The sequence below is a fragment of the Castor canadensis genome, chromosome 6 (assembly GCF_047511655.1).
Source record: "Castor canadensis chromosome 6, mCasCan1.hap1v2, whole genome shotgun sequence".
Classification (NCBI taxonomy): domain Eukaryota; kingdom Metazoa; phylum Chordata; class Mammalia; order Rodentia; family Castoridae; genus Castor; species Castor canadensis.
This window is the reverse complement of record NC_133391.1, coordinates 7,132,910-7,159,574: the sequence shown is the minus strand read 5'-3', so window position 1 is coordinate 7,159,574 and position 26,665 is coordinate 7,132,910. Positions and strand designations below refer to the sequence as shown.

The 26,665-nt window shown below is 53.3% G+C and overlaps 3 protein-coding genes across 7 annotated transcripts; 1 reads left to right on the top strand and 2 right to left on the bottom strand.

The window, feature by feature from the left end:
* The first annotated feature begins 563 nt into the window (after positions 1 to 563).
* Positions 564 to 14,124, top strand: Tfr2 (transferrin receptor 2). Its single transcript, XM_020186984.2, has 18 exons — positions 564 to 857; positions 1,133 to 1,382; positions 1,490 to 1,676; positions 4,751 to 4,891; positions 4,979 to 5,090; positions 5,184 to 5,306; positions 5,596 to 5,712; positions 5,808 to 5,947; positions 6,259 to 6,422; positions 7,235 to 7,354; positions 8,302 to 8,384; positions 8,475 to 8,538; positions 8,638 to 8,705; positions 8,786 to 8,862; positions 8,949 to 9,033; positions 9,122 to 9,349; positions 9,677 to 9,817; positions 13,473 to 14,124. The coding sequence occupies exons 1-18, from the start codon at positions 825 to 827 to the stop codon at positions 13,755 to 13,757; spliced, it is 2,418 nt and encodes an 805-aa protein (XP_020042573.1). The 5' UTR covers positions 564 to 824; the 3' UTR covers positions 13,758 to 14,124.
* Positions 14,125 to 16,196: 2,072 nt separating this feature from the next.
* Mospd3 (motile sperm domain containing 3) lies at positions 16,197 to 19,225 on the bottom strand. 5 transcript variants are annotated; one of them, XM_020186981.2, is made up of 6 exons: positions 19,076 to 19,225; positions 18,377 to 18,644; positions 18,085 to 18,160; positions 17,664 to 17,893; positions 16,495 to 16,659; positions 16,197 to 16,393 (listed from the first exon to the last, which is right to left on the bottom strand). In XM_020186981.2, the coding sequence occupies exons 2-6, from the start codon at positions 18,579 to 18,581 to the stop codon at positions 16,362 to 16,364; spliced, it is 708 nt and encodes a 235-aa protein (XP_020042570.1). In that variant the 5' UTR covers positions 18,582 to 18,644; positions 19,076 to 19,225; the 3' UTR covers positions 16,197 to 16,361. The 5 variants fall into 5 exon arrangements, with proteins under 5 accessions (XP_020042570.1, XP_073931729.1, XP_020042572.1 ...); XM_074075628.1 differs by lacking the exon at positions 19,076 to 19,225 and adding an exon at positions 18,994 to 19,014; XM_020186983.2 differs by lacking the exon at positions 19,076 to 19,225 and adding an exon at positions 18,844 to 18,985.
* A 1,552-nt stretch (positions 19,226 to 20,777) lies between these two features.
* On the bottom strand, positions 20,778 to 26,619 carry Pcolce (procollagen C-endopeptidase enhancer). Its single transcript, XM_020166440.2, has 9 exons — positions 26,373 to 26,619; positions 25,458 to 25,566; positions 24,606 to 24,861; positions 23,652 to 23,776; positions 23,069 to 23,205; positions 22,237 to 22,472; positions 21,593 to 21,670; positions 21,303 to 21,473; positions 20,778 to 21,176 (listed from the first exon to the last, which is right to left on the bottom strand). Exons 1-9 carry the CDS (start codon positions 26,477 to 26,479, stop codon positions 21,022 to 21,024), a joined length of 1,374 nt encoding a protein of 457 aa, XP_020022029.1. The 5' UTR covers positions 26,480 to 26,619; the 3' UTR covers positions 20,778 to 21,021.
* Positions 26,620 to 26,665: the final 46 nt, after the last annotated feature.

Here is a 26,665-nt window from a genome sequence, read left to right as displayed (position 1 = left end):
ACCAAAGAGGCGCCAGTGCCCAGGGAAGACCATTACGTGTCCAAGATCACACAGCTCTACCCATGTCTTAACCAGGATTCCTCCAGCCCTCCCCATTTGCCTGGTGGACCCTGACCCACAGATCCCTAGCTCCAGGCCCCATTCATTGATCCGTCCTGACCTGTTACCCCACTCATGCTCCTCCCTTCCCAGCAGACAGCAGGAGCCTCATTCCAAAGGAACAGACATCCACATGACCAGACCAAACCCCTAGGTCACACCACTGTAGTGCCTACAGCTTAGGATTCTGGGGCCTTGAAGCCTGTGTCAGGGCAGGGAGAGCAACTAATATGTTCCCTGGTCTAGGCTTTGGTGGGCTTGCAGGCCAGATGAGAAGGGGCATATATCTTCATGGTGAGCTTTCCACAGAGGCTTAGAAAGAGGTCCCCAAGGACTCTGGGAGGGGTAGAAACAGGATAGGGGAGGCACCTACCCATAAATCCTCCTTCCCCTCACTTTCAACCCCTTCCCCCATCCCTGACGGGAACTAAGAGGCCAAAGTCTGCCCCAAGGTTTAAAAAAAAAAATTGATTGTTTTTGCAGAGAGTGGGCAGGAGTGGGGCTGAAGAAGGATTGGCAGGGAAGGGCACAGCCCTTCCTTCTCTGGCCTGGGCTGAGGAGCTCTCAGGGAGGCTGGACTGAGGCCTCCCTTGTGTGTAGGGGAGGGGGGCTGGCCTAGGTTGAAGCTGCCTGCCAGGGCTGATAAGAGACCTCTGAGGCTCCAACAAACGGTTTATCACTGGGGTGTGGTGGGCAGCCCATAGGGTTCAGGAGGGGGCGCGAGCATGGAGCGGCTTCGGGGTCTACTCCAGAGAGCGGTAAGATCAGTGGGATTGGGGGACACCTTAGGCCTTCCCCTCAGGTCCCTCAGCCCCCTCCCAAACCCCTAAGGCTGTCCCCTCCTGACCAGTGTCATGGCCCCTTCCCTCTGCCCCTTCCCCTTAGGTCCCTTCCCTTCAGTTTCCCTCTCAGGCCCCTCTCCATGCCTCATTCCGCACCCCAAAGCCACTGACACCATTATTGCCAGATCCTTCCCCACCCCCAGGCTTCTTTCCCAGTCTCACGCCTCCCCTGTCTCCTCCCCCATGCACAGTACCAGTGGTCCCCAGGACCCTCTCAGACCATCTACAGGCGTGTGGAAGGCCCCCTCCAGGGGCACCTGGAGGAGGAAGAAGAAGACAGGGAGGAGGCCGAGTTGCCTGCCCACTTCTGCCCCATGGAACTGAAGGGCCCTGAGCCCCTGGGCTCTACACCTGGGCTGGCAAATTTTATACCCTGGGCAGCAGCAGGACGAAGGGCTGCCCCCTACCTGGTCCTGACTGCCCTACTGATCTTCACTGGGGGTGAGAATCATCCCCCATACCTTCCCCCCAGTGAAGGGCCTGGGCTGGGGGAGATTTCTGGGATCTCAAGGGGGCACAAAGAGAGTCTTCATCTTACCATCTGCCAGCCTTCCTCCTGGGCTATGTGGCCTTCCGAGGGTCCTGCCAGGCATGCGGGGACTCCGTATTGGTGGTCAGTGAGGACTCCAACTATGAACTGGGCCTGGACTCCCACCAGGGTACGTTGTACTGGAGTGACCTCCAGGCCATGTTCCTGAAGCTTCTAGGGGCGAGGCACCTGGAGGATACCATCAGGTAAGAGCAGCCTGCCCCTTCCTGGCCTGCAGTTTCCTATCTTCATCTACTCAGTTTGGCCTCCCTTCCTGCTCACCCAAGAACCTGGTGTCTGGGTTCTCTTACCAGTCCCTTAATTTGCCTTCCTGACTTCCTTGTTCAGCAGTCCTGGGAAGAATGGCAGACATTCAGAGATGAAATTACAGGGGGCAGAGGCTCTGAGGGTGGCATATTTGGGATATGGGGGAGCAGACTGAAATGAATGATTACAGGCATGGTGGTACATACCTGTAATCCCAGCTACTCAGGAGGCAGAGGCAGGAGGATTGAGAGTTTGAGGTCAGCCCAGGTAAAGTTATAGACATCCTATCTCAAAAACAAGCAAAAAGGACTGGGGGGGTGGGGTGAGAGGAGTAGCTCAAGTGGTGGAGCACCTGCCTAGCATGTGTGAGACCCTGAATTCAATCCCCAATACTGCAAAACAAAACAAAACAATAATAATAATAATAATAATAAACCAGCCAAATAAACAACAAACAAAAAGCCCCGCTGGGTCCGGCATCCAAAATGAGGCAGGACCAACCCAGAAACATCCTAAATGGCATGGCCAGGAGCCTGGAAAAGGACCCGTAGCAATGGGGAACTCTGATAAGGGATCTTTTAAGGAATCAGAGAAATAAGAAAGAAAAGCATTTGTGGGTACTGAACCACATCTACATCCTGGGGAGATGCCAGCAAGACTGTGTAGGCCTGCAACATAGCCAAGGTAGATTGTGTCACTATACCTTACTGGGAAACAGCTGCCCAGATAGGTCCAGAGAAAGGTCAGGCCACCCTCTGCCCTCTTCTGTCAGAAATAGGTTTTTCCTGGGTTTTCTGAGTAGCTAATCATATAAACTGCAGACAGTAGGTAACACATAACTCTTTCCCATTGTTTCTGCCTTTTATGTCTTTTTCTTACTGCATGGAAAAAGGACATTAATTTAGGTACCAGTGACAGTAGCCATCCTTGCCTACATCCTGACATTCACAGAAATCTTTTTATAACACCCTCTCACGAAGAATGAACTTTTCTATAGGCATCGGACAACTTTTTAAAGTTGAGTTAAGAAAGTTTCTTCTATTTCTAGCTTACTGAGACTTTTTTTTAAAAAAAGCAATTTTAGAAGCATTTACTTCTTTATGCTTTTCTTGGTGGTACTGGGGTTTGAACTCAGGACTTTGTGCTTCTGAGGCAGGTGCTTTACCACTTGAACCACAACTCCAACCCAAGACCTTTTAGTGATCAGAAAATGAAGAATAGGGCTGGCAGTGTGGGCTCAAGTGGTAGAAAGACTGCCTAGCAAGCGTGAAGCCCCAAGTTCAAACTCCAGTACCGCCCCCGACACACATGGGAAAAAAAGCAGAAAATGAAGAACAGGTACAGAACTTTTTTCCCCAGCAAATGTACTGAGATAATCACATATTTCTTCTTTAATTTTTTGTTTTGTTTTTCGTAGCCCATGCTGGCCGCAAAATTGCAATCCTCCTAAAGCTTCTCAAAGTACTGGGATTACAGGCATGCACCACCCCACCCATCTGTCTTTTCTCTTTTTTTAAATTTAAATTTGGCAGCCCTGGGGTTTGATCTCAGGGCTTCATGCTTGCTAGGCAGGTGCCCTACCACTTGAGCCATTCCACCAGCCCTCTAGCTTTCTTCTTTAATGTTTACATAGTAATTTGTATACAAATTAGACTTCCTTGTGTAAGCTTAATGCAGATATATTATTACACGCACATTCTCTCTCTCTCTCTCTCTTTCCTTTTGGCAGTTCTGGGGATTGAACTCAGGGCTTTGCAGATACTAGCTCTACCAGTTTGAGCTCTATACTCCCAGCCCAATATTTAGGGATTTTGTTTGTTTTCTTGAGCAGCACTTGGTGGTCTGGGTACAGGCTGAACAGATGGATGGCTTGATGTGTCTAGAGGCACAGCGAGCACTGTGGGTGCCATCACAGAGCAGGGAGGTGAGAAGGCAGCAGTCGGAGCAAGGAGGGTGATGAACTGAGGCGTGCTTCTAGGTTGGATGGAAGGGAAGGATCCCAGGGAGAGCAGCTGACAGAGAAATTGACCAAAACCTGGAGTGCTTGATGAAGTTCAAGAGCAAGTAGAGAGAGAGCCAGGCACTGATGGCTCACACTTGCAATCCTTGCTACTTGATGAGATCAGGAGGATCACGGTTTGAGGTCAGCCTGGGCAAATAGTTCTTTAGACCCCATCTCCAAAATAACCAGAGCAAAATGGACTGGAGGTGTGGCTCAAGCAGTAGAGTGCCTGCTTTGCCTGTGTGAAGCCCTGAGTTCAAATCCCAGTCTTACCCCTACTCCCTAAAAAGAGAACTAGTACACCGGGCACTGATGGCTCACGGGTGTAATCCTAGCTACTCAGAAGGCAGAGATCAGGAGGATTGCGACTCAAAGGTAGCCCAGGCAAAAAGTTCCCGAGACTCTATCTCGAAAAACCCTTCACTGGTGGAGTGGCTCAAGGCGAAGGCCCTGAGTTCAAGCCCCAGTACTGCCAAAAAAAAAAGTACAGTGAGGGTAAGGGAGCAAGTTGGAACCTGAGAAGATCTAGTCCCAGTGTGAGATTCTGGAGCCTCGAAGATGAGCTGATAAACTCTGTCCTGTTTATCTTGGAATCATATGCGCTGTGTACAGTACCTGGCACCTGAATGTTACTGAGGTCTGAAAAAGACACCTTGATTAAGTTTCCAACAGTGTGTCAAAAGAGTAATAATAAATTGATCAGTAAATTCTCAGTGTTTTATTCCAGAGGTGGAGTGCGGGGTAACAAGATCCAGAGAAGTGAGTAGCTACATTGGAGGTACTAAATGCAGAGGTGGGGTTTGAACTCAGGGCCTCACTCTTACTAGGCAGGCGCTCTACCGGGATGGGAGAGAATAGGTCGGCAGAGAGAGCTTTTTCCCCACTAAACTTAGCCCCTCTCTGCCCTGCCCTGGGGCAGCCCCACTCTAGCACGGTTCCCACGCCTGGGGGCCCCCAGAAGTCTCAGTCCCTGTCGCCTCCTGGGCCCCAATCCGACCTCTCCCCGCTCAGGCTAACCAGCCATCGGGAACGGGTGGCCGGCTCTGCCGGGATGGCCGCCCTGTCCCAGGACATCCTAGCGGTGCTGTCCCGCCAGAAGCTGGACCACGTGTGGACCGACACGCACTATGTGGGGTTACAGTTCCCGGACCCGTGAGTGCGGGGGAAAGGGCGCGCGGCGGCGGGGAAGTTGAGAGGGGAGGCGTGGTGTGACTGGGCTTCACCACCCCCGCTTCTCAGGGATCACCCCAACATCCTGCACTGGGTCGATGAGTCTGGGAGGGCTGGAGAGCAGCTGCCGCTGGAGGACCCTGACGCCTACTGCCCCTACAGTGCCACAGGCAACGCTACGGTGAGCGCCTGTTGCCCAGCACCAGCATGGGGAGCAGCGCGCGCCCTTTCCAGGGTCGCGGGCTGCACCCATTACCGTATCCCGCATCCCCAGGGGAAGCTGGTGTACGCCCACTATGGGCGGCCGGAGGATCTGCAGGACCTGCGGGCCAGGGGCGTGGAGCCGGCCGGCTGCCTTCTGCTGGTGCGCGTGGGGATGACCAGCTTTGCCCAGAAGGTGAGGGTCCCTGGCTGGGGAAACTGAGGGCTCAAGCAATGGGAAAAGTCCGGGGCGGGGGTTGGGGGGGGGGTGGGAATAAAGATCAAGCAGGTTGCAAGAAAATACTGGCAGCAAACCAGAATAGACATTTGATGGAGCAGAGAACAGACGCCTGTAGGGGTGGGCTGCAGGGTGCAGGGGTGTCTGAGGGCTGCAAGGCGTTGCGGGAGGGTTGTAGGTTAAAAACAGTTGTAGATCAAGGAACGTGGCCATTTCACTTTTCCTTGCTTTCCTGCCCTCCCCCCAGGTGGCCAGTGCCCAGGACTTTGGGGCCCGAGGAGTACTCATATACCCTGACCCAGCAGACTTCTCTCAGGACCCACACAAGCCAACCCTGCCCAGCCACCTGGCTGTGTATGAACATGTAAGAAGTGCTTTCTGGGGGCCCAGGGCCACATGTCCTTCGAATGGAACTGGTCCAGCCCACAGTCTCAAGATGGGCACGCCTTCCTCCCACAGGTGCATCTGGGAACTGGAGACCCCTACACACCTGGCTTCCCTTCCTTCAATCAAACCCAGTTCCCTCCAGTGGAATCCTCGGGCCTCCCCAGCATCCCTGCCCAGCCCATCAGCGCAGACATAGCTGAACCTCTGCTTAGGTAAGGGGAGTGAGGATGGGGCAGGAGAGAAGAGGCAGAGAGGAGACTGCAGTCAGCCACGGGGTGCCTAGAAAAAAGTGATGCACCTCTTGCCAGGGCCCATCCCTTGGCACACCAACCTCTGCTAGGCACCCTTGAGCTGGATGCAACCAATACCACTGTCCAACGCAGCCCTAGCTGCACTGCCCTCCTCCCAAGGCAGAGCTCTGGAGTCTAAGAATGGGAGGAGGAGAAGAGTGAAGAGGAGTCTTCAGGCTCTTCTGTAACCTGGGCCTCTACCACTTCCAATCCTTTGTTTTACCCCTTTCCAGGAAGCTCAAAGGCCCTGTGGCCCCCCAGGAATGGCAGGGACACCTCCCAGGCTCCCCTTATCACCTGGGCCCTGGGCCAAGTCTGCACCTAGAGGTCAACAACCACAGAACCTCCACCCCCATCACCAACATCTTTGGCTGCATTGAGGGCCATGCAGAACCAGGTGTGGGGGCTTCCTTGCTTGGCACCTCCCACAGTTTGGGGGAGAGGAGCCTGTGCTTATAACTTAGATTTGCTGGTGCAGAAGGCCCCGAAGAGGCAGGAATGGTGCCCAGGGGAGGGAGATTGGCAAGCAGAGGCTGTACTGGTACTGATGGGGGTGGCGGTGAGGGCACCTTATGTTCCAGCCTATCCAGGGACAGCACGGGCAGTATTGCATGGTAGTGAGCTTCCCAGCACTGGAGGTGAGCAAGCATAAACTGGATGATGTTGCACCAGAAATTCATGCATTAAAAAAAAAAAGGCCAGACTGGATAGGTAACTCTAGTGGTGGAGAATCAGCATAGGTTGACCAGCTGGAGAACAGGGAATGAGATAACTTGAGGAGGGTTGGGGTTCCTACAAGTGACCAGGTGAGCATGGAAGGAGAGGCACAGGGAGGCCTGTGGTGAGGTTCAGATCAGATTGGGGGTGGTGGGCATGGGGAACCAGGAGAGGGCTGGAGAAAAAAAATGGGAGGAGGCAGTGCAACCTGGCCAACCAAGGAGGGAATAGAGTCCAGATGTCTCCAGACGCCTCACTGAAGAAGCAAGCCATCCAGAGAGGGCCAGGGAGAGAAGGGACACTGTCTTTTGGGATAGCAGGAACTGGAGGGCTGGGGTTGCAGAGATCTGAGGAGTGATGGAGGTTTTGATGGGGGTGGGGCGGAGCTAGAAAGGTAGGCTTGAAGTCCTGGGAACACTCACCTTCCTGAGGTGCAGGGGATCCTTGGGTACTGCCAGTGTAAGAGGTGGGCCCCAAACTTGCCCTCCACAGATCACTATGTTGTCATTGGGGCCCAAAGGGATGCATGGGGCCCAGGAGCAGCCAAGTCCGCGGTGGGGACTGCCATACTGATTGAACTGGTTCAGACGTTTTCCGCCATGGTGAGCAATGGTAAGGTCAGGGCCAGGGCCTGGGCTGGGTAGAGTTGGCGCTGTGGCTTAAACTAGGGCTGGGACAGAGAGGCAGTGGAGGGCACAGACTGGAAGGAAGTCACTCAGATCTGGGCTCCGTACCTGGCATTTCATGTCCCTAGTGTGGCTCTGTCACTTCCCCTCTACAGCACTCTTTCATCTAAAGAATGAAAGTGATAGGCCGGAAGACTGGGAGTGTGGCCCAATTGGTAAAGCACCAGCCTACCAAACACAAGGCTCTGAGTTCAATCCCCAGTACTGGGGGGTAAAAAAAAGGCATGGTGGTACAAGCCTGAAATCCCAGCTACTCAGGAGTCGGAGGTAGGAGGATGATGGTCCAAGCCCAGCCAGGGCAAAAGCTTGAGACTTTATCTGAAAAACAAACTAAAAAAGCAAAAGAACTGGTGACGTGGCTCAAATGGTAGAGCACTTGCCTAGTAAGTGTGAGGCCTGAGTTCAATCCACAATACTAGCAAGAAATAAAGAAAGAAAAATGAAAGTGAGGCCAGGCACCTGTGGCTCATGCCCGTAACCCTAGCTACTTAGGAGGCAGAGATCAGGAGGATCAAAGTTCGAAGCCAGCTGTAGGCAAATTGTTCATGAGACCCTATCTGGAAAAAAAAAATCCAATGCAAAACAGGGCTGGTGGAGTGACTTAAGCGTAAGAGCACCTGCCTAGCTAGCATGAGGCCCTGAGTTCAAACCCCAATACTGCTCCCCCTCAATGAAAGTGGTAAGTGGCTATAAGCCTGAGTGACAATTAAGCAAGAGATTTTATACAGAGGGCAGCCCCAGGGTGGGATGGGCTGGGGTGGTGATTTGATGAGAAGGAGCAACCCCCTGAAGACTATGACAGAGGAAGACAAGGGGGGAGGTCTTTGGTGGCCCCCAGTAGAGCCCATCCTCCTTTTGCCCTTCTGTCCCCAGGCTTCCGTCCCCGCAGAAGTCTTCTCTTCATCAGCTGGGATGGAGGTGACTTTGGCAGTGTGGGCTCCACCGAGTGGCTAGAGGTGATTTGGGGGCCCTGCAGGCAACCAGGTAGTAAGTAGGGAGAGGTGGGGCGGCTTCATTTTCCACACACTCCACCTTCCCCCCTACAGGGCTACCTCAGCATGCTGCACCTCAAAGCTGTAGTCTATGTGAGCCTGGACAATGCAGTGCTGGGTGAGCTGGGGGCAATGCCACCACCTGGGGCCCCGTGGGGTCCAACCTTGCCCTAGGGTCAAGTCCTGGGCCACCATCCCTCTCCTTCTCTCTCTTCAGGGGATGACAAGTTCCATGCCAAGACCAGCCCCCTTCTGATCAGCCTCATTGAGAACATCCTGAAGCAGGCAAGAGCAAGTTCAGGACAGGGAGGAGGCGGAGGCTGGTGGGAGGCAGGGGCCTGACCCGTGTCCCGCCCTGTCCTCAGGTGGACTCTCCTAACCACAGTGGGCAGACCCTGTACGAGCAGGTGGTGCGCACCAATCCCAGCTGGGATGCTGAGGTGTAAGCTGAGGTGGAGTGGGAACCTGGGGAGGGGATGAACGGAGGGGTGTCTGAACCCACAGACCCCTCCGACCTGCCGCCCCCAGGATCAAGCCCTTGCCCATGGATAGCAGCGCCTATTCCTTCACGGCTTTCGCGGGGGTCCCCGCCGTGGAGTTCTCTTTCGTGGAGGTGAGACATCCCAACCCTGTCCCAGGACGCCAGTCCCCAGGTCTGTCTGCACCACACCCCTGCCCCCAGCCCCTCCATGTCCCAGCAGGACGACGAGGCATACCCCTTCCTGCATACGAAGGAGGACACATATGAGAACCTGCACAAGATGCTTCGAGGCCGCCTGCCAGCTGTGGCCCAGGCTGTGGCCCAGTTTGCCGGGCAGCTTCTCATCCGCCTGAGCCACGATCACCTGCTGCCCCTGGACTTCGGCCGCTACGGGGACGTGGTCCTCGGACACATCAGCAGCCTCAACGAGTTCTCAGGGGACCTCAAGGTCCAAGATGCCAACCATGCTTCTGGCCTCTGGGGGAAGGGAGGGGACGCTCCATCTTCAGGGGGTCCGGCCCCTCCTCCCTCATCCTTGGGATCTAAGTCCCCTGCAGCAGCCTGACCCTTTTATTCCTGCTCCCAGTCACTTAAGCCCCCGGGGTCCGCCCTCCCCCAACCTCACACGTCCAGGATCGGGCTCCAGCACGTTATTCCTCATACCTCCACCCTCCTGCCACATCAAAGGTCCCAGCCCTGTCCCCCAATCCTTGACCCGATCCTAGGCCGGGGTCCGAGCCTCCGCCGACGACCCCAGCCTGCGCCTCGCCCTCAGGCCCGCGGGCTGACCCTGCAGTGGGTGTACTCGGCACGGGGGGACTATATCCGCGCCGCCGAGAAGCTGCGGAAGGAGATCTACAGTTCCGAAAAGAGCGACGAGAGGCTGATGCGCATGTACAACGTGCGCATCATGCGGGTGAGGCCACGCCCCCTAACACGCCCCCGGCCAGGCCACGCCCTCTTCCGGCCCTTGGCTGCCTGGGCTTTCTCTTAGCTGAATCTGTCTCAGTCCTCCCGGCGCGCCCTGTCCTGGACACAGTTGTCACAAGGACTTGAGCGGTCCTTTGCAGGCAGGCCCTGCAAAGTTATGAAATGGACGGGGCGGGTTACAGTAGCTACCACTTAACTTCCCCTAAAAAAGGTTGTCCACAATGGTCACAGCCTTGGGAAGAGAGTGCAAAAGACTATAAAGAAATTAAGAGCGCAGCAGAGCTTGGTGTTGCAGGTGTATGAATTCCAGCACTTGGGGTGGGGGTCACGAATGCCAGGCCATTCTGGGCTACGTAACAGAGACCCCGTCTACAAAAATATATATATATATTCAGAGCATAGAGAGCTTTCGTCCTTCTGATAATGAGATGGGTGAAATCCAGAAAGGCTGTCTGGAGGGAGTGTCATGTGAAAGTTAAGAACTTTCTCTCTCTCCAGGCATTCCTGCTTAGTTTTGAATACTTGTGGTAGCCCCAAGCTCCACCTCTGGTTCCTTATCCTTCCATTTCCTCACCCCAAGAACTCAACCCTTTGATTTCAGGAAATGGAGTGGTAGGGGCTGTGGCTAGGGGAAAGGTCTATGGGTAAAGTTATAAGCGGGACCATCCTCGGTATGTGGAGCGAGCAGGGAATTCGTGTGTACACGCGGAGCCACATGTGCACATCCGCGCGTGTTTTTCACTCTACCACCTCCAGCCCTTTTTGCTTTGGGTTATTTTTCAGATATGGTCTGGTGATTTTTGCCTGGGATCTCAGTCCTCCTGCCTGTGCCTCCTGAATAGCTGAGATTACAGGCGTGTACCACCACCCAGCCTTGTTTGTTGAGATGGGGTCCTGCTTTTTGTCTGGGCTGGCCTTGACCCTCATTCCTTCATCTCTCTCCTCCCGAGTAGCTGGGATTACAGGCATGAGCCACCTGGCTCTTCCCTTCCTTCATCCTTTCTCTTGCAGTATTGGGGATTGAGCTCAGGGCCTCCTACTTGTTGCTCTAGTACTTGACACACACACCCCAGTCCATGGTTCCCTTCTCTTGATCTCTGTTACCCTTCTCAATCCCCACTTTGTTCTCTCCTCCTGATCTCTCATTTTTCCCTTCCCTTTGTCCCCGCGACGGAGACACACGTAACCCTGGGTGAAATGACATTGAGCACAGTTCATTCTCAGTCATAGGTCTTGGTTTAACTTCTGATGTGTCAGACCCCAGGAACATCTCCTTCCCCAGGTTGACCTCCCCTTCCCCCAGGGATCTGTGTGCACCTGTGTGTAAGGTGCATGACTCCTATAGTCTATGGCTGCTTTTGTGTTAAAGCAGTGACATTGAGTAGCTCCAATACAAGTAGTATGGCTTGAAAAGCCTAAAATATTTCCTGCTTGGCTTTTTGCAGAAAATGTTTGCTGATCTCGACAGCCAGGCAATGGTGGCTCACGACTGTAAACCTAGCTACTCAGGAAGATCACAGTTTGAAGCCCAAGCAAACAGTATCTTTTTTTTTTTTTGGTAGTACTGAGACCTGAACTCAGAGCCTATACCTTGAGCCACTCCACCAACCCTTTTTTGTGATTTTTTTTTTTTTTTGAGATAGGGTCTCATAAACTATTTGCCCCGCTGGCTTCGAGCCACAACCTTCCTGAGTAGCTGGGATTACAGGCGTGAGCCACCAGCATCAGGCTGCAAATAGTATCTTGAAAATACCCAACACAAAAAAGAAAAAAAAAGGAAAATACCCAACACAAAACAGGGTTGGAAGAGTGGTTCAAGTAGTAGAGTGCCTACCTAGCAATTGTGAAGTCCTGAGTTCAAACCTGAGTACCGACAAAAAAAAAAAAAAAAAAGGAAGGAAGGAAGGAAGGACAGGGAGACCCAGAATAAGGCAGAATAAGGGTGTGGCAGTAAAATAGGCTTGGCTTTCCTTGGAAGCAGGGTGTGGACCTGTCAAGCTTGAACAGAGGCCCTGTGGAGAGATGGAAGGGAGGGGTGGCAGTCACCAGTTAGTGGGTTAGGAATCAACTGCGGGGAGCCTTGAATGCCAGGGCAAGAGGCTTGGATTTTAAGAGTCTGCACATGACAGAAATTTCAAGGAGGCAGATCATGTAGGCCAAGTGGAGTTTTTAGAAAGGATTTTTCCCTGGAGAGGGGATGAAATTAATGAAGGCTGAGGGGCCAGATGGTAGTAAATGCCTAGAGATGGGAACTGAATTGATATCAAGCATTTGGAAGGAAAAAAGGACAGACAGGGTTGAGGAAAGAGAATAATAATAACAATAGCAACCGCCATTTATAGAGAGCTACCATGTGCTAGGGGCTTCACTTCATTTTGTCCAACAGGATTTCCCCAAACCCTGTAAGGATGCTAATATTGAATACAAAAACTGAGGCTCAGAGAAGTTAACTAACTTATTCACAATCACACAATTACCCCAGTAATTTAGGGTTGGAACCTAAATTACAAACCAGGAAATCTGACCTCATAGCCACTCATTCATTGCACTGTTGAGTGCCTGGTCCTTGGGGAAGTCAGTGTGTGCAAGGCTCAGGTTTTTTGTTTTGTTTTTGTGGTGCTGGGAATCAAACCCAAGGCTTCATGCACGCTAGGAAAGATGCAACTGAGCTGCATCCCTCCCAGTTCCGAAGGCGGGAGTTTTGAAAGAGGTTTTCACTGGCAGTGTGTGAGGCTGTGTCCAGACGCCCACTAGTCCCGTAGGGCAGGATCCCAGTGGGTGATTTGGTACAGGGATGTGACAGTTGTACCCACTGAGGTGCTGGTTGGAGTCAGGAACACTGATGGGTTCTGTGAGTAAACATATTAAAAAGATGGGAAGGGCTGACTGTGGTGGTGCACTCCTGCAAACCCAGCTACTCAGGAGGTGGAGGTAGGACGATCTCTGTCTGAAGCTGGCCGGGCAAAAGCATGAGACTAAAAATCAGGACTAAATCTAAAAACGATCAAATTTAAAAATAAATAAATAAATAATCAGGACTGCAGGCTCAAGTGGTAGAGCACTTGCCAAGTTCAATCCCCACTACTGCACACACGCACACAGAATCTGAGTTTTCTAGGGTAGTGCCCAGGCAAGGATGATAACCCGGAAGAGGAAAGCGGGAACGGGGGAAGAGCATCTGGGACATAGGGTGACATAGCGCTTCGTTAGGACTAAGCTGTCTCCTTGACCTTTGACTCCATGCTGTGAACTTTGGAGGTGGGACAGAATGACTGGGATGTGGGGAGATGTGGTGTAAGAAGAGGAACAGCAGGACATCAGATTGTTCTTTGAGGCTTTGGGCAAGGAAGTGAACCGGTCAGGAAAAAAGACAGGGGCGATCTAGATGCAGGCTCGGGGGCTCTAGTTACAGAAGAGGTCAGAACCCAGCACAGCTGGAGGCATCCTGCCCAGCTACTGGTGACGTCACAGGACGGCTATTCCTGATTGGGCCGTCAAAGTGGGCTAGAGAAAGCTGCAGAGCAGAATGAATGAGCAGGTCCTAAGTCCCCAGGCCGGTTAGGAGCTGTTGGCTGGAAAGGTGGCGGAGGCCTTCGACCCAGGGATACCCCCACCCCGACCTGATCCCTCTCTCGACACAGGTGGAGTTCTACTTACTGTCCCAGTACGTGTCGCCGGCCGATTCCCCGTTCCGCCACATCTTCCTGGGTCGTGGAGAGCACACGCTGGATGCCCTGCTCGACCACCTGCGGCTGCTGCGCTCCGATGGCTCCGGGGCCCCCAGGGCCTCCTCCTCCGGGATGGCGCCTGGTCCCGGCTTCCAGGAGAGTCACTTCCGGCGCCAGTTGGCCCTGCTCACCTGGACGCTGCAGGGGGCAGCCAACGCACTCAGCGGCGACGTCTGGAATATCGATAACAACTTCTGAGGCCCGCCTGCCCAGAGCCCCACGTGCCCTTGTCCCCTGTCCCAGAACTGTCCATCCCCCTGCTTGAGCGGCGAGGGGCGAAGGGAGTGGTAGCTCTTGCACCGGGCTCAGCGCAGACACCCACAGTCCTTCCATAGTGTGACAGTCATGCTGCCAGTTAATCAGGCTGCAGCTTCCCTTTGGGGAATCACAACCCTTAGCAGCAAGGGCCCCCGTACCTAGAAGCCCACTCAGAGTTTTGCTAGGTGCCGAGACCAGGCCAGCTCTCTTAGTGAGAGAGATGGATGATACCACAGCCTTACGGCCAATAGGTGGTCTGTGGTGGGAGGGGCATAGGATTTGGACACCAATAAATCACCTGGTGACATCTGTTGTTCCAAACACCTTAGCTTCCTCCTCACCCCCATCCCTACCCGTTGTCCCTCCCTTGAGACCGGGGAAGGGGTAGGGTGGGCAGAAATCAGAGAGGATGCAGGAGGAGTGCTGTCTCCATGGGGAGACCTGAGCTGTTTGTACTAAGGAAACTGCCTTAGCAAATCACGAAGCCCTGTTTTCCCAAGACCTCATGGGGTAGGTGGGGGGGCTGCTTTTGGGATCAGAGGTGGCTACATAATTCACACAGCCTGGTGCAGAGTGAAAATGCAGTCTGTGCACAAAGCAGGAACAGAGCCAGGCATGTGGCCCACACGTGTAATTCCAGCACTTGGGAGGCAGAGGCAGGAGACTTTTGAGTAGAGGCCAACCTGGGCTACATAGTGAGACCCTGCTTCAAAAATAACAGGGAAACAGACTGCCTCCTGGTGTCTCCCACAGAAATGCAGCCCTGCAAACAAGCCCTGGGGTTTTAGCCCCAGAAGACTCATTTTGGAGTTCTGACCCTCAGAAGTGTGAGAGAATTAATTTATGTATTTTCTTCCTGGTGCTGGGGACTGAGATCAGGGTCTTGCAGATGCTAAATCCAAGCTCTCCCAAGTAGCCTCAGTTTGTGTTGCTTTAAGCCACTAAATTTGTCATGATTCGTTAAGCAGCTATAAGAAAGGAACACACTTGCACTCTGCTGTGGGCTCAGTATTGTTTTCTAAAAACTTTCCTTACAAGACAGTCTGTGCCAGGCATGTTGGTGCATGCCTGTAATCCCAACTACTTGGAGGCAGAGGCAGGAGGATTGAGAGTTGGAGAATAGCATGGGCAAAGTTAATGAGACCCTGTATCAAAAACAAAAGGATTGGGGGCATGACTCAAGAGTTAAAGAGTACTTGCCTAGCAATCCTGAGGTCCTGGGTTCAATCACCAGTACTAGAAAATAAAACAAAACAACAACAGCAAAAAAGACTGCCCCAAGCCCTCCAGCCTCTGTATTTCCCTTCACAGCTGTGTCTGCAGAAGCCTTTTTTTTCCCCCTCATTGGTAGGATGGGGTTTGAACTCAAGAGCTTGGTGCTTGCAAAGCAGATGCTCTACCTCTTGAGTCACACCTTCAATCCATTTTGCTCTGGTTATTTTGGAGATGGTGTCTTGTGAACTATTTGTCTGGGCTGACCTTGAACTTCGATCTTCCCAATCTCAGCCTCCCAAGTAGCTGGGATTACAGACATGCTAGCCTCCCAAGTAACTGGCAGGGGCCTTGATGTTGTGATCCATGTGAATTGGAGTCTTTTTGTATTTTTTGGTGGGACTGGGGTTTCAATTCAAGACCTCATGCTTGTAAGCAGATGCTCTACCACTGGAGCCACACCACCAGCCTGGAACTGGAGTCTTAAAGAAGAGACATTAAAATAGATAAAGGGTCACGAAGGCAGAAAAGGATTCTGGGAATTCCAAGAATATGGGCAACCATGGCAGACGGCCCTATTACCTCAAGATGCTGAGACCTGGGGTCCACAGCAGGCAAGATTAGGTGGCATTCTGGTTTCTTTTTAGGTTGGGTGCATGGCTTAGGGGCAGGATCCTATTGTAGGGCCAAAAGGAATCTCTCACAACCCCCTTGTGCTAGAGGTGGAGCTTAGGGCCTCAAGCATGCTAGGCAAGTGATCTTCCACTGAGCCACACCCTAAATAACCCTAAAGGGTATTTTAAGAATCTGCTGGGCGCCAGTGGCTCACGCCTACAATCCAAGTTACTCAGGAGCCAGAGATCAGGAGGATCGCAGTTCAAAGCCAGCCCAGACAAATACTTCACAAACATCACATAAAAGGGCTGGTGAAGTGGCTCAAGGTGTAGGTCCTGAGTTCAAACCCCAGTACCACAGTAAATAAATAAAATAACCATTACAAAAAAGGACTGGTGGTGTGGCTCAAGTGGTAAGAGTGCCTGCCTAGCAAGCATGAGGCCCTGAGTTCAAACACTAGTGCCACCAAAAAAAAAAAAAAAGAGAGAGAGAGAGAAAAGTGAGAAGCTACGACAAAGACCCTACATTTCTCATTTTGATTGAAAAACTTTATTTTATTCAACTTGGAAAATGAGTACAAATCCCTGGGTGATTTTCTTGGGGTGAGGGGTATGGGGGTGGGCAGGAAGGAGACGAGAGTTGAGGCAAGGTATGAGCATCACAGTGGCTACCTCAGGACGCCGGGTAGGAGAGGGGGGATGGGGTTGAGTAGGGAGCTCAGGTCCGGAGGAACACCATGGTGAGGAGGCCTGCATGTGGAGAAAGAAAGAGTGAGTCCTTACAAGCAGCGTTCCCCAGCCCCCTGTTGCCCTTTCTCTGCAAGTGGGCCTGGGTCCACTCCTGTGCTCACCTAAGACATAGGCTGCCACCAGCTTTTGTCCCAGGGAAACATGCAGGACTTGAGGCAGCTGGCTGTCAAGTTCATCATGAAGTGGTAGCAGCAGGAAGGCCACAGAGACTATGCCCGTCAGCAAGAAGAGGAGGAAAGAGCTGGTGGCCAGTTGCTGGCGGGGGTCTAAGAAACAAGGCTCATCAGAAGTGCTTGTCCCTACTCTGGGCTAGCCCAGGATCCTCCATGGAGAACACTGAGCACAGAAGATGTACATACCTAGCTTTTTTCTTTCTTTTTTTTTTTGGTGGTACTGGAGTTTGAACTCAGGGCCTTGCATTTGCTAAGCAGGCACTCTACCACTTAAGCCACTCCATCAGCCTTTCGGTTGGGTATTTTTGAGATAGGGTCTTGCTTTTTGGCTGGGCTGGCTTCAAATCTTGATCCTCCTGATCTCTGCCTCTTGGGCAGCTAGGATGACAGTCACAAGCCACTGGTGCTGGTCTGTATCTACTGTTCATTGCCTTCTGTGGACACATGGCATGTACCCCTCCTCCCTAGAGCCTCTGTCTCCACAGCCACAAGAAACCCTCTCTCCTCAGATTCTCTCTTCCATCTGGTTTTGTTACAGTCTTCTGTACACCCACCTGACAGGCAGGAATCTCTACATCCCACACCCAGCATACAACTCAGTTCAAGTTAATTGTTCAGTATAAGTTTCTTTTTTCCTTTTTTTTTTTTTTTGTGATACTGGAGCTTGAACTCAGGGCCTTCACCTTAAGCCACTCCACCAGCCCTAGTTTTGTAAAGGGTTTTTCAAGATAGGGTCTCGAGAACTACCTGCTGGGGCTGGCTTCAAACCAAGATCCTCCTGATCTCTGCCTCCTGAGTAGCTAGGATTACAGGCGAGAGCCACCAGCGCCCAGCAGTATAGGTTTCTTATTGAACTGAAGTTAGCTGGCACCTGATAAGAAGTACTACAGTTAGAGTTAAGAAAGACCGTTTCTCTAAAGAGAAGCCAGACACCAAGGAAATTGCAGTTTCCCCTCTTCCCTGATGTAAAATAAAACTTCAACTAGAAATGTCTCCAACAAAGGCAAAAGACTTCTTTAAATCTGACTTAGCTCAACTTTAGGGAAATCTAGTTCCTCCCTCCCACGAAACACAACTCTCTCCATGGCTCAACTCACTCTCTTGGAAGTGTCTGGCCGGGGGTGGTGCTGTCCAGGAAGGAGGCTCTGGGTGGAGTGTTGGCTCAGGCTGTCCCTGAAGCTCTAGGGGGTATGCTGGGGCCCTCAGAACCGAGGTGATGTCCCTTCGACCCACCACTCGGCCGTCAGCCCCCTCCTCAGACAGCTCAATTCGGAAACGGTCCTGGACATCAAAATGACTGGGAATGGGGGCCACGTGGCGAATTACACTGGTTCCAAGATAAAAGAGAGGCCCGTTGGGAAGAAACGAGTGAGAGGCAGTAATCAAGGAAATCCAGGTGCCCCCACCCTAAGCCTTTCCCTTAGGGATGCCGACAGAGGGTGGGGAAACAGCCTAAGGAGGGCAGTGGGTCCCAACCGTGGCTTCCATCACCACTCCCCACCCTCCCAATTCACTCACATGTCAACGCAGGACTGCGGTTTCACATATCCTTCTGCGTCAAACACCGTATATTTGGCAGGTGCTGTGCACAGGACTGTGGGAGGAAGACACACAAAGAGACCCCAGCCAAGCCTTACTTAGGGTCGGACACTACAATCCCTTCCGCCTTCTACCCCAGGACTGGATATAACTCTTCCAGTCTCAAGGCTGGGCATCCTGGCCTACTCCCCCGACTCCTGCAGCCCATACAGCCCCCCGATGTCCTGTTGCTAGCCCCCAGATCCCCAGCACAAGGCGCCCATCCCTTCACCTCGGAAACGAAGCGCAGTTCCTGTGGGGTTATAGAGGGTCAGCAGCTGCCGGGGTCCGCTCCTTTGGTCAGCCCTGAATACTAGATCCGGGGGAAAGACGAGCACCGGGACAACGGGTCTTGAGGGAGGAGGGGCACCCCGGGACCCACGCCCAGGGACCCCCGGACCCACCAGCTCCTGGTCCTGGGGCGCCCCACGGCGCATGCAGGCTCTGGGCGGTCGGACATCCGAGGGCAGAGTTCAGGGAACAGGGTCTGGAGTCTAGGGCTGGGGGCGCGAGGGGCAAAAGGGGACAAGATGAGATCGCGGGGCAGGGCCTGGATTGATGCCGCCGCCGCTTCCGAAAACCACTAAATGTAACACCCGCGACCCAAGCCCAGGTCCCCCAAACCCTTGGCCTTTCCAGCTCCGCTTCCAGGTCCCTGCAGATACCGCCCCCAAGCCTCACCTCGATGGTCACGCCCACCTCTCTAAACCCTGCCCTCCTGGCTCCCAATCCCGGCCTTCACTTCAAGCCTGGGTCGCCATCTCCGTAAGCTCCGCCCCAGTCCCCTCCCCTTCCGGGCGTTCCGAAGATCCCGCCCAGTCTCTTCGGCCAGACTCCTCCCACTGCCACCTCTGGAATTGCACTTCGCCCTCCCTGCTGTCTGGCACACTTGTGCCTGTATCTCCGATCCCTCCCTGATCTCGGCTCGTGCCTCGTCTGGCTTCCGTCTCCGAACGGCTTCTCGTACTATGACGACCACCTTATGGTCAGAACATCTGCCAATCAGCTTGTGGCCGGGCTAAGAATGCCATCTTCCCAAGAGTTCCTTTCCGCACTTCCGCCGTACGGCTTCTCTCATTGGTCAAGGAGGCCTCGTTTCCGCCTAAATTTATGGTGATTGGTGTACTTGAAGCTCAACCACACCTCCCTCCTAGCACCCGTGATTGGCTAGATCCCAGTGACGTAAGAATTTTATGCCCAGTTGAAGCTTCAACTCCAGTTGAAAGTGACTTAGAGAGGCGGAGCTCGACCGCGAGCCCGGCTTTGTTTCTTCCTCTCCACTTCAACGTCATCCAAATATCTAGCTCTCTTCCTAGGCCTTATCTCCTGTTTCTTTCCTTTCTGCACGGGCCTGGGAAAGCACTCACATTTGCACGGGGAATTAAGACACATCAAACCATCGAATATTCATTCAACTTTTCGTTTTACAAATGAGGAAACAGCTCCACAAGGTGAAGAATCTCACCTTAGGTCACTCACATACATTAGCTTAGCAGGGAAGCAAAAGCTAAGTTGATCTTACGGGAACCTTTCCCTGAGCACAGTATCATGTAGAATCCTCCACCCTATCACTCCCATCTTTTTTGGCCACATTCAGATTTGAACTCGTGCTTGCTAGGTAGGCACTCTACCACTTGATCCATGCCCCTAGCCCTTTTTGCTTTAGTTATTTTTCAGACAGGGGCTAACGCTTTTTGCCCAAGCCAGTCAGGGACCATGATCCTCCTACTTATGGTCAAACCTCCCTAACCCCATAGCTGGGATTATGTAAGTACACCACCATGCATGGTTTGTTAGTTGAGATGGTGGTCTCGCTAACTTTTGTCCTGACCAGCCTCAAATCATGATCCTCCCCATCTCCACCTCCCCAAGGAGCTGGGATTACAGGTGTGAGGCACCAAACCCACCCAACCTTTGTCCTCTTAACATGCTTTTGTTTTCTTTATAGCACTTACAGTGCCACTTAACGTAATATTTTGTTTCTACCTCCTTCAGGAGAATGCTCTCTCCATAAGAACAGGGACTTTGTTTTTGTTTTTCTGTTACATCTTCAGCACTTAAAAAACCATTCCCTGCCATTTGGAATGGACAAATGAATGCCTGCAATCCAAACATTTGGAAGGGTAAGGCAAGAGAATCCCAGAAAGAATGAGAGGGAGGGAGGAAGGGGGAAGGAGTAAAGGGAGGGAGGGAGAGTGGCTGAGGCACAAGGGAGATAATGAAGAAATGAACTGAGAGAGAATGCAGTGTACTGGAAGCGTTAGAAGCTGCCATAAAGCCAGGCTCTATGGCCCACACCTGTAATTCCAGCTACTCCAGAGATAGGTAGGATAACATTTCAAGGCCAGTGGGAGCAAAAAATTAGGAAGACCCCATCTCAACAAAAAAGCTGGGCATGGTGGTGTGTGCCTGTCATCACAGCTAGGTGGGAGGGGTAAGCAGGAGGATTGTGGTCCAGGCTAGCTTGTGCAAGGAGAGGGAGAGAAAGAAAGAGAGAGAGAGAGAGAGAGAGAGACTACCTGAAATATAACTAAAGCAAAAAGGGCTGGGAGCATGACTCAAGTAGTAAGAGTGCCTACCTAGCAATCATGACACCCTGAATACCACCAAAACAAATAAATAAGAACCCACCATAGGACTTGGAGTTTTATTCAGAACCATGGAAAGAGTTTTGAGCAAAAGAATGACAAGATCCACCATTCATCCTCAAAAGATTATCCTGAAAAGTAAAAGTTTGTTGAATGAATGCATGAAATCCCCAAGATGGGCCCCTAAACCATAGAAATGGACTTATGACCCTTTCCTCAGTTAAGAAACATTTAATTGGATAAGAGAGGGGGGGAGGTCCAAGGACCCAGGACTGAAGCTGCCCTGGTCTCAGGCAGCCTGCCCAGGTGAGGAGGAACACTTTCTCTTGCTTAGGTTGTTGAGGATCGGGTCCTGGTTGGACCGGTAGAGAACCACGAAGCTTTCTTGAGAAAGGACAGGACCCAAGTTCTCTTCCATTTTACCCATCAGCAGATAACTGTTTCCTGGGGAAGGGAGAGAGGGAGGGTTGACATCACTGAGACCTGGTCAAGGCATCCTCTCACTCAGATTCTACCCCTGGGTCATTTTAGTGTGGCTCGATGCCTTTCCCAATTTCCTGTCCCTGTTACCTTTTTTCATGATGGGACACTGCCTACAAGGCAAGTAAAACTTCAGGGAGGTGTCAGTGGGTGGAGAAGGCAGGTCCAGTCCTTCAGTTTTATAAGCACCAATGAGACTGACAGTGATGGTGAGACCCTCGCCTGGGCCCCGAACCATGGACTTAACTGTCCCAGTAACCACTGTGAGAGGATGGAAGGGCAAGAGATGAGAAGACAGGAGGCCAGGGCAGGACTGGAATGGGGATAGGGTGGGGTTAAAAGAACTGGAAAGGGCAGGGCAAGGGCTTGGGGCTTCTTACCTACATCACTGGCACAGAAGTTGCTCTGCATGGTGCCTGACCGCCGGCACTGCTTTGGGCAGGGGACACTGGGTGCAACTAAGAAGGGAAGGGGGACTGTTCATGGAGGGTGACCTACCCAGCAGGTAGGAAAGACCACCTTCTCCACTCCCTTTTTTTTGTAGTGCTGGGGAGGAGACCAAGAGCCTTGTGCATGCTAGGGAAGAGCTCTAAACTAGCTGGGTGCTGGTGGTTCATGCCTATAATCCTAGCTACTCAGGAGCAGAGATCAGAGGATCAAGGTTCAAAGTCAGCCTGGGCAAATAGTTCTCAAGACCTTATCTGGAAAAGACCCATCACAAAAAAAGGGCTGGTGGAGTGGTTCAAGATGTAGGCCCTGAGTTCAAACTCTAGGACTGGAAAAAAAAAAAAAAAAAAAAAACACTCTACACTGAGCTACACCCTTAGCCCCTACAGGCTTATTGGTTAGAACACCTTCAGAGCCTCATTCAACTTTGGTTCCAAGCACCCAGTACTAGCCAAAAGCAGAAAGGAGGCGCCAGTGAGTGTTGATTGAATAAATGAATGAGTGAATAAACTAATGAACTTTTTGAAACAGTTCCCCTTGCAGTTTATGCCCCCTTCTTCTCCCTCACCAGACTCACCAGTGCCCACTGGAGTTGCCTTGGCCTCAGGGGAGACCTCTGGCTTCTGGTTAGGTTGGAGCTTGGGCATGGCGAGCAGCCTGACTTTGTGGGTGTCCTCCCTCAGGCTTGGGGCTTCCTCTTTTTCAACAGTACTGCGTGGAAGGGTTTTGTAGGAAGCAGAGAAGCCATCAGCAGTGACAGTAAGATCAGAGACGAACTGGACCAGGAGTTCATTTCCTTCAGAGGTGATGGGGCTGCGGGTGGCAGAAGGTCGGGGGAGGTGACAAGGTAGGATGTGCACCCTGCTCCCTCTCCCGCTTGGTGATCTTTTGACTTCTGCCCTCTGATTGCCTGCACTAAATTTCCTGACATTGGAGAATTCCCACACGATTCTTTTTATTTTTTTTGGCGGGACTGGTGTGTGAGCTCAGGGCTTTCCACTGACAAAGCAGGCTCTCTACCGCTTGAGCCACGTCTCCAGTTTGTTTTTCTCTGCTTATTTTGGAGATGGGGGAGGAGGTTCTCACAAACTACTTGCCCAGCCTGCCCTTCAAACTGCAATCCTCCTGATCGCTGCCTTCCGAGTAACTAGGATTACAGACTTGAGCCTCCAGCACCCACACGAGATTCTGGGATCCACAGATCCCAGACCAGGCACCAAGCCTTGCACGTGCCTGCTCCACCCCCACTTGCTCCACCCCCACTTGCTCCACCCACCATCAGACCCCGCCCCTTCATCTGAGCTCCCCGCCCCAGCTGAGTTCAGCCCCACCCCCATGCCGGCCCTTGTATTCTGTCCAGAGAATCAGAGTCCCGTCCAGCCACCCCCACCCAGAACCCACCCCCTCACCGCGGGGCCTGGTCACCGCAGAACTTTCCCAGTCTCTTGGAATCGTCGCTCACAGCTCCATTGAACACGCTGACCGAGTCATAGCGACAGTGGGTGTCAGACTCCAAGTCGAACTTCCCAAAGGTCAGGGCGATCACCTGGCGGCGGCTGAGGCGTTGGCTGCGTGGTGGACCCGAGGACCAGTGCCCTACACCTGTCGCTGCCATCTGCCTCCCGACCACTGGCAGCACCTCCTCTCCTTGCCCCCTCCTTGATGCATTCACACACACCACGGCTGGGAGGATCTCTCTCTCTCACACACACACACACACACACACACACACGCAAGGGACCCTGCAGGGTTATCTGGTCGCTCTAGTCAATTTTATCCTGACCTCACCCCATAGTGCCACACGCAGTTTATATCTGCACCGTGTGTGTACCTTGCTCTCCTAAGACTGGTCATAGTTTTTGTTTGCGTGCAAACAGAGTCTGGGTGCAAAGTTGGGGCTTGGGACAGAGGTTCAAATGCATCTCTGCTAGCAGCATGCTGGAGGACGCCACCTGTGTCCCCTGCAGGCAGCCCTGGCAGGGGGACAATTACCTGATCCGGGGGTGCAATGATGTGCCAGGAACAGCTGATGCCTGGGGGGTAATCAGACTCAGGCCAGTTGGGTGTAGTTAGGATTCCCTGCGCCTTCTCCAGCCGCCCCCCGCAAACCTGGTGCTCTGAGGAGGGAAGAGAGAGAGAGGCGGGGTGGGGGGCAGTGGAGATCCTTGTCAGCTGGAGGACAGCTCTAGGCTGGGAGCCAGGCAAGGCAGCTCGGATGTCTCAGGGTCTCAGGATGAGGGGGACAAGGACAGGAGAGAGAGAGGTTAGCAGAGAAGGGGAAGGGAAGAGTGGGGTTCAGGGCAGACTGGGGTGCAGTAGAGGGGAAAGAGGAACTGGCTGGAGGGCTCCCTTCTTGGCCCTCCCCTACCCGCGGCCACACCGCGCCTCTTCCCCTGGAAGATCCCATCTACCCGGCCCGGCAGTAGAGTTCCCTTTCCAGGCTTGCCAAGGAGTCCTCTCTTGGCCCTTTTGGGGAGGTCCCTTCCTGAAACATCTCCAGGGACACTCATGCTGCCGGGAGGAGGTGATGGGACCGCAATCGGTAGCCCAGGGCTGGATGTAGGGGGTTCCAGGTGGGGGAACCTAGTCCCCCAGCTCTGGGGTGTCCCCCTTGCACCCATCAGAGGGAGCCCGATTGCGGAGGGGGGCGGGCAGTTACTCACCGTCCCAGTAACCCCAGGCCGCCCATTCCACCCGTGGGTCCATGACCCATTTCCGCCTTGCGCCTGGGCGGGGGCCTGGAAGAGGGGTGGGTAGGAGCGGGAGGGGGAGAGAAGATGGGGAGGAGGGACTGAAGGGGCGGTTAGTGAGGAGAAAGGGCAGTAATGGTGGCCCTAAGCTCTTGGGAGGATCCTCTGGGGTTCATTCAGGCAAGGGAAGGGTGGGGCCTGTGCCAAGGTGGGGCCAGGAGAGGGAAAGGTGGAGGCGAGGGAGGCTCATCATTACCTGAGGGGACCCGCCCGCTGTACCAAATCAGGAAGCCTCGTCCTGCTGTCCCCTCATCTGTTATCATTCTCAAAGTCACTTCATTGCCTGGGGCGACTATGGGCGCAGGCCGGAAAGTCCCGCAGAAGCGCCCCAGCCGCTGCTCCCTTGAGATTCTAGATCCAGCAAAGACCTCAAGAACATCATACCGGCAAAAGGACTGCAGCTCCAGGTCAAAGACTCGGAAGGAGAGGGATACAGACTGGCCCTCGGGGACCTGAGGCAATCGGGGTGGGGGAGCCCATAAAGTCAGGTTACACACAACTCTGACAGAAGGCATCTCCCCTTCCTCAAGCATTTCCTACAGAAGCAGGCTGAACTGCAAGGGACCCTATGCAGGTGTAAACCTAGAGGTCCTGGGCTCTGTTGCAGGCTTGTGGGCTCTGGGTAGATGAGAGAGGACAGGAAGGAAGTTGAAATTGGAGAATCAGGATTTGAGGCAGGGCACTGGTGGCTCACACCTGCAATCCTAGCTACTCAGGAGGCAGAGATCAGGAGGATCAAGGTTCAAAGCCAGCCTGGGCAAATAGTTCTTGAGACCTTATCTCGAAAAAACCCTTTACAAAAAAGGGCTGGTGGAGTGGCTCAAGGTGTAGGGCCTGAGTTCAAGCCCCAGTATCTCAAAAGAAAAAAGAGAAAATCAGGATTTGAGTTATGGGTTAAGAATTAAGGCTCAGAACACTTATTGTGAGAACCAAAGGGGAGAGGGCTTGGTTGAGGTGGTGGTGCCTGGTGGAGGAGGGGGCACCCCGTAGTGGTCAGGCCTTTGCCTGGATTACTGATAAAGGACACTGACCAGAGGGGCTTTCTCACCTTTATTGTCCACAAGCATTCCTTATTGGGGGGGTAGAGGTTTGGGAAACCCTCACTTGCCACGTAACCAGAGTCCCCGGTCACATTCCCTCCACACAAGAACACAGGTCTGGAGAAAAAAAAAGGGGTCATTCAAAAGGGCAGAATGGCAGGGAGCCACAGATGGGATAGTGCATTTGGGAGGCTAGGTGATGAAGAAGGAAGGCCATAGTGACCCCAGGGAAGCATCGAAGAATCAACTGGCAGGGCTGGGATAAGGAAAAAAGTGGGACCAGGAACTGGAGCATCCCTGTAACCTCCAGGGGCCCACCCCCCACCCCCATCCAGGGACAGGAATTCTCGGAATCCTCCTCAGCCCCCCCTTCCTCATTCTCCTCCTTCGCCCTGCCTGGCAGACAGGGACAGGAGCCGCCTAACTACTTCCAGATGTGGACAAGCCACGAGGCGGTGCGGGGGGAGGGGGCGGAGAGATGAGGGGAGCAGTGACGGCCCTGCAATTGCTCACTGGTCTCCCACCTTTGCCCTGATCTTGTTCCAATTCCCAGGGCTCCACTTGCTGCCCCCTTCTCTCCCTCTCATTCCTTCCTGGATCCCAGATGTCAGCTACCAGGCAAGTTCAGGGTCTTGGCTCTCCCTTCAAGCTCCATGGGGGGTAGGAGGCATGGGTCTGGGTGGAGGGGGAGGCTTAGGAGGGCAGAAGACAAAGGGTGAAGGAATAGGAGCAGTGGGAACCTGAAGGAGCCGGTGGTCTTGCAACAGAGTGGGAGGACTTGGGAGCCAGAAAAGGGGAAGATGAGAAATATGGGGGGCGGATTAGCAGAACCCTGAAGACCTATAGGTATGCCTCTCCCCTGGCCCCCCAGGAGTCAGGGTTTTGAAGCTCACTCTAGCTGTGTGGAAGACGTCGAGACCTACCTTGTGTAGTTGGGGGTCTGGCCCTGTGCAAAAGGCAGCAAGAAAGGCAGCACCCAGGCTGTGAGGAAAGGCCCCAGGAGGGAGGCTGGAGTGGCCGCCGGCAGCATGATGTGAGAGGGAGGGTGTTGGGGTCCGAGGCCTGCCGGAGGTAGCAGCTGAGTTTAGCCTCAGCAGCAGCAGCAGCAGCAGCAGAGACAGGATAATCAATGCCAGATGAGGCAGTCCCGAGTGTGTGGGTGTGTGGGCGTGGGGACTGGCCAGTGGGGCGGGCGGCAGGAAGGCGGGACAGGGAG